This window comes from Hyposmocoma kahamanoa, unplaced genomic scaffold (assembly GCF_003589595.1).
Source record: "Hyposmocoma kahamanoa isolate Upper Pololo Valley unplaced genomic scaffold, ASM358959v1 99675, whole genome shotgun sequence".
Taxonomy (NCBI): Eukaryota; Metazoa; Arthropoda; class Insecta; order Lepidoptera; family Cosmopterigidae; genus Hyposmocoma; species Hyposmocoma kahamanoa.
In genome coordinates this window covers 1-10,186 of record NW_020655990.1, presented here as the reverse complement: position 1 = coordinate 10,186, position 10,186 = coordinate 1, and the positions used below count along the sequence as shown (strand labels likewise).

The 10,186-nt window shown below is 48.8% G+C and overlaps 2 protein-coding genes across 2 annotated transcripts; both read left to right on the top strand.

Moving 5' to 3' along the window:
• Window positions 1-7,524: 7,524 nt before the first annotated feature.
• LOC113239145 lies at window positions 7,525-9,558 on the top strand. The gene has a single exon (XM_026476013.1). It carries the CDS (start codon window positions 7,525-7,527, stop codon window positions 9,556-9,558), a length of 2,034 nt encoding a protein of 677 aa, XP_026331798.1.
• On the top strand, window positions 9,558-10,051 carry LOC113239144 (the record flags this gene model as incomplete). The annotated part of the gene is made up of 1 exon (XM_026476012.1): window positions 9,558-10,051. A coding segment is annotated over exon 1 (494 nt), but the record flags the coding sequence as incomplete, so codon positions are not given.
• Window positions 10,052-10,186: the final 135 nt, after the last annotated feature.

Genomic DNA, 10,186 nt, shown 5'->3' with positions numbered 1-10,186 from the left:
GTGCAGACTTGACTAAGTTAGACATTGACTCTGACACTTATACGTATCTAGGTGAAATGCACCCCGGGTGTAAGCGATGGTTAGATCACTGCGTAACCGCAGCAGCCGGGTGGGAATCTGTAGTAGATGTTTATGTCGATTATAACGTTTATTGCTCTGATCATTACCCTTTAATTGTGAAATGTAACATTAATGTAATAAAACCTAAGATACGTGGTAATAATTTCGTATTGCAAAATAAACAAACAGTGTGGGGTGAGAGAACATCCCTAGAAACTGAGAAATATTTGTATAAATGTAACGAGTTACTGAAGTCGATTGATTTTCCTGAGGAACTTAAAGAATGTTGTGACAAATCCTGTATACATAACTTAGATCATCAAAAAATCCTTGATGACTTGTACCACAGTATAATAAATGCATTATGTGAGGCATCAATATACAGCAAAGTCGTCACGATTGGTTCTGGGAAAAGAAAAGTCATAAGCTGGAACAAGCACGTTAGTAGGGCCCACAGGGAGGCTAGGCTTTGTTTCCAGAATTGGGTTCTGTGTGGGAAACCTACAGCAGGGTATGCATTTGATGCAATGTGCGCTAGTCGAAAAATATTTAAATCTAGACTAAGGTGGGTGCAACAGCATCAACAACAAATCAAAATGGATTTACTAGCCACGCATCACGGGAATAAAGATTTTCGTAATTTCTGGAAACTTACCAAAAAAGGGGAGGCAAGGCCTGGACTCTCTGTTAGTGTGAGTGGTATCTCGGACGCCAGGGGCATTGCTAACATGTTTGGTGAGCATTTTAGTGTAAAATCGTCTATTAGTGGGGGCGGCGAGCTGCTAGTGTGCGACGATGAGTCCGGCCATGACGCTCATGTGTGTTTTAGTGCTGAGGACATTATAACTACATTGAAGGAGATGAAAAGGGGAAAGTCTCCCGGTCACGACTATTAAGTGTCGAGCATTTGCAGTTTGCCGGGCCACACTTGTCTAGACTGTTATCAATGCTCTTTAACCTCTGCATTGGCCATTCATATTTACCTATGAATATGACGAAAACAGTAGGTATTCCCATCGTCAAAAATAAAACCGGTGACATTTCGGATAAGTCGAACTATAGACCTATTTATCTATCAACGATTATTGCTAGAGTACTTGACAGCCTACTCAGCACGCAATTGGACAAGTGTTTGCAGTTACATGACGCACAGTTCGGTTTTCGGGCCGGCCTATCTACTGAGAGCGCGATCATTTGCCTAAAACACGCTGTTGAGTATTACACTCGTCGAAAAACTCTTGTATATGCGTGTTTTCTAGATGTCTCTAAAGCATTTGACCTTGTCAATTATGATCTACTTTGGAAGAAGCTTGACAGGGTCAAATTTCCCAGAGAGCTTACGCGTGTATTTAGGAGTAGGTACGCGAGCCAGAGAAACAGTGTCCGGTGGGGAGACGTTTTGTCTGATGAGTATGGTCTCGAGTGTGGAGTGAGGCAGGGCGGACTCTCCTCACCAAAACTATTTAATTTGTATGTAGATGCCCTAATAGATGAGCTCAGCAGCATGCGTGTCGGATGACATGTAGATAGGGTCTGCTTTAATAACATAAGTTATGCCAACGACATGGTGCTGCTGAGCCCATCTGTTGGCGGCTTAAGAATCCTCCTAGAAATATGCGAATCGTATGCTGCGAAGCATAATCTTGTATATAATGTGCATAAAAGCGAATACATGGTCTTTAAGCCAGGTAGTAGGTGCCCATCACATGTCCCTCCCATATTTCTTAACGGTCAACAACTGAAAAGGGTGACGTCATTTAAATATCTAGGGCACATGGTAACGGAAGATTTGCGTGATGACGCGGATATCGAGAGGGAGCGCAGAGCATTGGCCATGAGATCGTTACATGATAGCGCGCAGGTTCAGCAGATGTACAGCTCAAGTAAAAATAACATTATTTAAAGCGTACTGTACATCGTTGTATTCTTACAGTCTATGGAGCAGGTTCGCACAACGATCTCACGATGCTTTGCGGGTCCAATGCAACGACGCATTTAGGGTGCTTTTACGTCTTCCACGACGCTGTAGCGCTTCCGGAATGTTCGCGGTCGCAAATGTCGACGGATACGGCGCGACGTTGCGCAAGCGCTGCAGCGCGTCGATGCGCAGGATGCGCGCCAGCCGTCACAGACTCCTGTCTGTTGTAGCTGACAGGTGGGACAGTGGCCTATTAAGGCACTGGTCTTCTCTCCATTTAAGTTTAGGTACTAACATAGTTATTATTTAAAGTTCGTTTTGTAATACTAACACCCTACGGATCAACGTTGTCCGAAATAAATGCATTTTTTTTTATCATGAGCTTTTCGGTGAATGAACGCATCGTGACGAAACTTTGAAGAAGGTTCAAAATCCTCGGAAAAAGTGTGCAGTTCCCGACCCTCATTGGGCCAGTGTGGTGGATTGTCGCCTAAGCACTCGCCTGAGAGGAGACCCGTGCCCAGCAGTGGGACGTATAAATGGGTTCATGATAATGATGAAATCTGCCGAGTCCAACGAGAGAGAATCCACCAGACCACATTTAGCTTGGTTGAGTTTTAGTAACCAAATAAAACAATTGTGACAAATCATTACTTTTTTATTGGCGCTTGAACAGTATTAACTTAGTATACATATGTCGAACGTTTTCTTGTTTAATGATAACTTTTTTTACAGTGTAGTGCATCCGTACACTTAAATATTTTTCACATATAGACTTAATTAAAAGACCATAATAGTTATCTATCATAGGCAGATCTTTGAAATGTTGAGAGATATTTATAAATAAATTCTTATTAATACATTCTTTAAAACATTTTTGTGTAAAGTGGTACAAAGGAGTTTTCGTTCCAAATAACTTGTTACTTGCGTATTTTTTTCCGCAATTTCACACATAACAATAACATCATTTGATGGATAATGCAAACCACCCTTATCTTTTTTATATTGCAAACTTTTCTCTAATGGCACTAAAAAAATACTCGAGGTGATCTTGGCTCATTTTGTATGAGCATAACAATTTCAATTCGGCTTGTTTTAACCATTTGGTCGCACAAATAAATTAAACTTTTAATGCACATTAAAAATCCTAAAAAACCCGTTATTCTGTTCGACGTTAAAATTAGATTAGGTTAGGTTTCTTTTTTGTTTTCTAACGCTAATACCTCCAAAGGAATTCGGAGTCCTGGTCTACGTTACTCATTCATTCTAGTTCTCGCATATATTCTTCTCGCACTTTCATTCAGCATACTAAATCTTTCTTTCATTCATCATCTCTTACTCTACAACGGGTGGGTTGCCCGCCTACATCCCTAATATGTCTACTCTGTATGTTTATTTATTTCATTTATTTTACATTTCTCTGGTAAGTAAGGTACAGTACACTGTTGGTTAGTTTTATTTTCTTATACTACTTTTGTACATATCTTTACAATAAGTTACATGGTTTTAATTAGTCTGCTATGGGGTTCATTATTTCATTACATTTGTTTCTTATTACTAAGGTCCTTATAGACACAGGTTACATTAGTTTATTGTTACTGCATTGTTTTACATACTATTTTCTGACTATTTCTTTATTACCTACATTATCTAATATATACTAAGTGGAAATACACACTTATATTTCTTTAGTATACTTTACAATTCTGTTTTGTTTCTGTTTATTACCTTATTTGCTACATTGGTACAGTACTCAATGAATGCATTTTTACTTAATATTATATTTCCTTGTAGTGCCGCCCTAGAATCACCGTAGATTCCGAAGTATAATTCGCGTGGCTTTACACATGGCCAGGAGCCTGGTAGACGGTGCTATACGACGGCAGTGAAAGTTTATGGGTTTTGGTTTCGGCGGCACCATCCCACACGGATAAGGCCGCCCCAACCTTGCCCTCAACTTTGCTGCCGTCGGTGAAAATGCGCGTTTCGAATTCGCTATTTGATTTTAACTGTTCTTCGTCTACCAAGCATTTGAACTCCAGTCCAATGCGTTCCGCCGGGTGCGGAAATTCTATAAACGAGGTCATCCGTTCCGTCTCCCTGTCTCCCAGCCCTGGTAGGAGCTCCCCCCTCTTAGCCTCGTATAGTGATTCTGCTTCTTGCACTCGCATGTCAAGGAGGAGGATTCCGGCCAGAACCAGTGCCGAGTTTAGGGAGACGGTACGGTAGGCCTTACACAATTTTCTTGCGAAGCTCCGTTGGACCACTTTGAGTTGTTTTAGGACCCCCAGCTTTTTCACTTCTGGTGCCCATACGCTAGCGGCATACAGGATTATTGGCTCAATAGTAGCGACGTAGATAGTGCGGATCACTTCTGGGTGTAAACCCCAGCTCGCTAGCTGCTCGTGATAACTAGTGGTATACGCCTATCGCCTTTTTTTTTTTTTTTTTTTTTTTGCATACCGCCTAGATATGCTGGTTGAAACTAAGCCTGTGGTCAATGATGGCTCCTAATAGTTTCATTTGTTTGGACATGCCAATGCCAACCCCGCCCATGCTCAGCTGTGGGGTGTCGTACTTCAATTTGCGCGTAATGATCATCGCGGTGGTTTTGTGCGGCGCAAATCTGAGTTTATTAGCGACACCACACTTCCGCACACACTCAAGGGCGGCATTGGCACGTTTCTGCACCTCTATCGCTGTGTCACCGTCAAAAACTAGGACCACATCGTCTGCGAATGCCTGACCCTAGTCGCCCTTCGCCTCTGATTTTTTCAAAAGTGGGTCTAACAGCAGATTCCATAGAATTGGACCGCCGATGGACCCTTGTACACAGCCTTTGTTTGTGGTCTTTTCGAACTGTTCCCCGCTATATCTTACGCTAACCCTCCGGTCACTCAGGTAGCTATCTATCATCTTCCTCAGGTTTACAGGGCATTTTTCCTCTGCCAGCCGGATCTTTATAGCAGGCCACCAAGCTCTGTCGAAAGCTCCCTCTATATCCAAAGACACTAGTGTAACCAGCTTCTTTCGGTTCAACTTCTCTTTTACGTAGTTTATGAGGGTATAGAGGGAGTCCTCGGTGCTCCTTTGGGGCATAAATCCGAACTGGCCTAGGCTCATTCGTGGAATCAGGTGGTACTTGAGCCTGGAGACCATCATATTCTCCATGATCTTCCTTAAGACCGGCAGCAAACCTATAGGTCTATATGATTTAGGGTTAGCGTAAGTATCCTTTCCAGGTTTTGTCAATACTATTTACGGCTGCCTCTTTCCACACCATAGGAAAGTAGTGTAGAGCCAAGCATTTGTTTGTCAGGCAGATGAATAGTTCCGCGTCGTGCTCAATGACACGGTGGCAGATGTCTGCCTTCTTGGGGTTGAAGGTGCCTATTGTTGTTTTCAGCTCCGTCAGCGTGAAGGGTGGATCGTCTCGGTCTTCTTGAGTGGGTTCGTTTATCGTTCTAGCACGTTTTCTAATTTGTCGATGCTCGATGTTGTCTTCCTTCTCATCATCCTCCGGATAGAAAGTCTCCGCCAATAATTTGGCAGAGCCGTTGGCGTCGAGCACTTCTCCTTTCCAGGGGCAAGTCCTCCTCTCTTTTCTTCGTACGGCCATTCACACGATAAATACCCTCCCAAAGGCCTTCCCTGTCTTGCTTCTCGCAGAACTCCTTCCAGCTCGAGACCTGCGCCTTTACCACTTTTGATTCATACTCTTCTTTCTTTTTCAGGTACTCTTCTACGACCTTCTGTTATATTTGATATTTTGTCTCCCGGCGGCGAAATTAAAAGTTGCAAAGATAGTAAGATTACATTTACGAAAGTTGATGGAGTGACATTGACATTTCTTTTCTTTTTTTTGCATTTAGGAAATAGCTATTGTGCACAAAAATTAACATTTTTGACGTTTTCGGACAATTATTATTTACGTACAACTCAGTTCTGTAGATTATAGGAGATTACTTTTAATATTAAATCGTGGCGCTATCTGTAGAACTCTAGGTGTGATAGCTTGCTTTAAACCAAATAAACTATATCCTTGACCTCCGTTTCCATACAACGTATTACGCGGTCACGGCTCAAGTATCTTTCGATAACTATCGAGAAAAACAAGAATCCAAGAAGCGGCATAGTTATGCCGCTTAGAGAGAAATTGAATAGAATAAATTGTGTCTATTTAAAGCTAAAGTGTCCGAAACAGAGTAAAGGAAAAGTATTTAATAACACTTTGATAAATTCGACATCTTCAAGGCAAATTTTCTCGGAAACTATAGGTCGTACGGAGAAATGTATGAGAACGAAAAGCGTTTGTATTAAGCTGATACCGCCATTAGAAATAATTAAAATAGACTTTTAGGAAAATTTTGAAATTTTCTGTTTTTCAAACCTAATTAATAATTGAAACGTCTTTGAGATCGATTATCTCGGAAAGTATTGGTCGTAGAGAAAAGGTGCAAAAGGCAAAATTGTTCATTTCGGTCCGATCTATCCGCTACGATCATAAAAAACAATATTTAAAGAGATTTTTAAAAAACGATCAAATATTTCTTCGTATTATGGTCAGTGGTGAATTAAAAATTTTCAAGGCCATTTATCTCGCAAGCTATTGGTGGCGGATAGAACTGCGGTATAATGAAAATATTCATTTAGGTCATGTAGCAGCCACAGACGTGCCAGAATGTCTAACCCTCTTCCGACATTCAGGCACGTCTCAGTGCAAGCAAAAGTAACAACCATGCCTTGTGAATTAGCATAAGACACACGTACCAAATTAGTATAAATAAGTAGCTCAAGTTAATATACCATCAGTTATAATCAGTTCATACATTAATATATAGTCATTTACCAACCCACGACTCGTCTATCATTCTCCACTAAACTACCATGGCGAAGTGGTGACCGCCAACACCTTTCACCTGCGCCATGGTAAACTGGTGACCCCGCCGACGAAGAACACAACCCGACGACGAAGAACACAACCCGACGATGAAGAATACCCCAACTGGAAGAACAATACCCCGACAGATACCCCGGATTCCCTCGGATAATAAAAAAAAAAAAAAAAAAAAAGGTTAGGTTCCCAAGAGGGTAGGGCGACTTCCACGTGTTCCAGGAAGCCGCCCCCAGGTGCACCAGTGGCAAGGGCCACTTGAGAGGGTTCGCGCGCCAAACAAAGGCCGCGAACGTCCGCTCTTTGGGGGTCGTGGGTAATGGGTAACCGGTACCATAACCCCCACTAAGCGGCTGGTTGGAACACCCCGGAGTTTTGGTGGGTAGGCTTCCTTTCTGGAAAAGAGTCCCACATAACCCCGCACCTCCCCGGGCGCGGTGGTATGCGTAACGCATTTCTCCGGGTAAAAAAAAAAAAAAAAAAGGCCCCACGTGAATTTTCGGTACGTCCTCGTCGTCTGCCCTGGACCCCATTCCACTTGGTGCGCGGTAACGCAGTGGCCAGTGGGTGGGTGACTAAATCCGAAACTTCTATACGTGCGGCATTTGAGGTGTTTTCTTTTGTGTTTTGCGCTACTGTTTCTTTTGCGAAAATGAGTGTGTCTAGGCCCTCTATGGTAGAGGTGGGAGTGTTACCCGACTGCGGGTCCGAGAGTGAGAGGATGGTCTCGGCCTCCTCGGATGAGGAGTCCACCCTCTCTGAGGGGAGGTCGCGCTCTGGATCGGCCGGACAGGAGGGATCCTCGAGGGCCACCAAGCGCGCCGCTCCCCAGTCGGGAGAGCCTTTGGAGCCCGAAGTGGCTCCTAAGATTAATACAGCCCGCAGGGGCAGGCCCAGGGTCCCTGGGAAAACCTACCCCGGCGCGGCGGTGGCAGGGAGAGGTCGTTCCAGCTCGGCAGAGTGGAACGCCCTCCAGAAGGAGGCGGACGCCACCTTTTACAAAGAGGCCCTCAGGGGCCCGGGCCAGGTCGGGGAGGCCGAACCCGAGGGCGCGGCGGGCTTCGTGAGAGAGTCCCTGGCCCAGGAAGCGCGAGACGGCCTCGCGGCAATACTGGCGGAGACCGCCAAGTCCTCTAATCTCAAGGGGACGGTGGTCAAAACCATTAAAGAGGCCGTCAGGAAGGTGGAGGGGGCCGTCGACTTCCTCCACCGTGGAGAGACAGCCACGGAGGCAGCCCGGCGGATGTCGGAGGACAACCGCCGGACGAGGGGGCAACTCGCTGCCCTTGGGGCGGAGGTGAAGGCCTTGAGGGGGGCCTACTCCTCCGCCATGGCCAAGGCCAAGGCTCAAGTGGCTCCACCGCCGTGCAGCTTTGCGGAGATGCACGCGGGAGTGAGGGAGGCCATTGATGACCTTAGGCGGGACATCTTCACCTCCATGAAGAACATGGTGGACGCCCGCCTGTGCGACATTGAGCGGCGCCTCCCCGCGGAGACCCTAAGGCCTTCCCTGGGCGGCAAAAGAGGGACGCCCGTCCCTGAAGCGGCGCTCACCGCCGCCGCCTCTGCAGCCGCCTCCAGGATGCCTCCCGCCGTGGCGGCCTCCGAGCCGACCCCGGGTCCCTCTCTTGCCCGTGATGCGCCTGCCGGCCCGAGGCCTAAAAAGGCCAAAAAGGCCGCAAAGCCGAAGGCTCCCGCCGCCCCATCCGTGGCGGCCCCCGCTATCCCCGTCGTCCCGGGGATGGCGGCCCCGGTGGCGACCACGGGAACCCCGTGGTCGCAGGTCCTTGGCCGTAAGGCCAAGAAGGCCGCGAAGGCGGCTGCTACCAGCCAGGCAGCACGAGCCCCCACCAAGGCGGCTCCTAAGACGGCCACCAAGCCCAGGGCCCTTGCCACCCCGAAATCATCGGCGGTGGTAATCACCCTGAGGCCCGATGCGGTAAAAGAGAAGGGGGCCACCTATAGGGGTATCCTCGAGGCGGCAACGGCGGCCATTGACCTCGGGAGCCTCGGCATCCCGACTGTGCGCATGCGGAACACCCAAACCGGTGCCCGCATGATCGAGGTGCCCGGGGCGACCAGCGCTAAGAAGGCCGACGCGCTGGCCTCCAAAATTATTGAGTTGGTCGGGGGGCTGGCCATGGTGTCGCGGCCATCGAAAACCGCGGATTTGAGGGTCGCCGGTCTCGATGAGACGGCGACCCCCGAAAAGGTGCGGGACGCGGTGGCCGCGAAAGGCCAATGCCCCCCCTCGGAGGTCAGCGTGGGGGCGGTGAGACACGACCCCAACGGGAGGGGGTCGGCCCTCGTTCGCTGCCCGGTAAGGGCAGCACAGCTGGTGGTGGCAGCAGGCCGCCTACAGATGGGCTGGACCTCCGCTGGGGTCCAGGTGCTGGAACCCCGCCCCATGCGCTGCTATAAGTGCATGGGGATTGGCCACACCAGGGCGCTCTGTCCGTCGCCGATGGACAGAAGCGCCCTGTGCCTCAGGTGTGGCCAGGAGGGCCACCAGGCCGCCAGCTGCTCGGCGGCGCCCAAGTGCGCCGTGTGCACGTCGGCGCGCAGGCCGGCAGAGCACATAATGCGGGGGCTATCGTGCGCCCCCCCGCCTAGTAGAGGTAAGGTGATGGGGGCGACTAGCCCGCCCCCCAACCAAACCAGTGAGGGCGCAACAATGGAGCACTAATGGATATACGTCCGAATCCATTAGTGCTCCAAGTGAACCTCAACCACTCCGCCAGGGCACAGGACCTCCTGTGTCAAACCATGGCGGAGTGGGAGGTTGACGTGGCGGTGGTCGCCGAGCCCTACTTTGTTCCCCCCAGGGGGAACTGGGCCGGCGACCAAACTTCGACGGTGGCCATAGTGGCGAGTGCGGCCGGCCCTTCTCTGGTGGTGAAGGAGCGCGGAGCCGGGTACATCATGGCGAGGTGGGGAGAGTTCACCCTAGTAGGGGTGTATTTCTCCCCTAACCTCGCCCTTGCCCGGTTCGAAGCGTTCCTGGAGACCCTGGAGAGGGCGGTGAGGAGGGCCGCACCGACGCCGGTGCTGTTGGCAGGGGACCTCAACGCGAAGAGCGCAGCTTGGGGTTCCCCGGTGGCCAACAGCAGGGGGCCGATATTGGTGGATTGGGCGGCGGCCTTAGGGCTGTGCGTCCTCAATCGCGGCCAGACACACACGTGCGTGCGGCGAAACTCTCTCTATTTGGAGGGGCTATTTCCTGCCCCGCCACCCTTCGCCCCCCCAGTCATGGCCCCCCCAATAGAGGAAGGGGGGCACATAGAGGACCTCCCCCCGGAAATAACCGAGGGGGA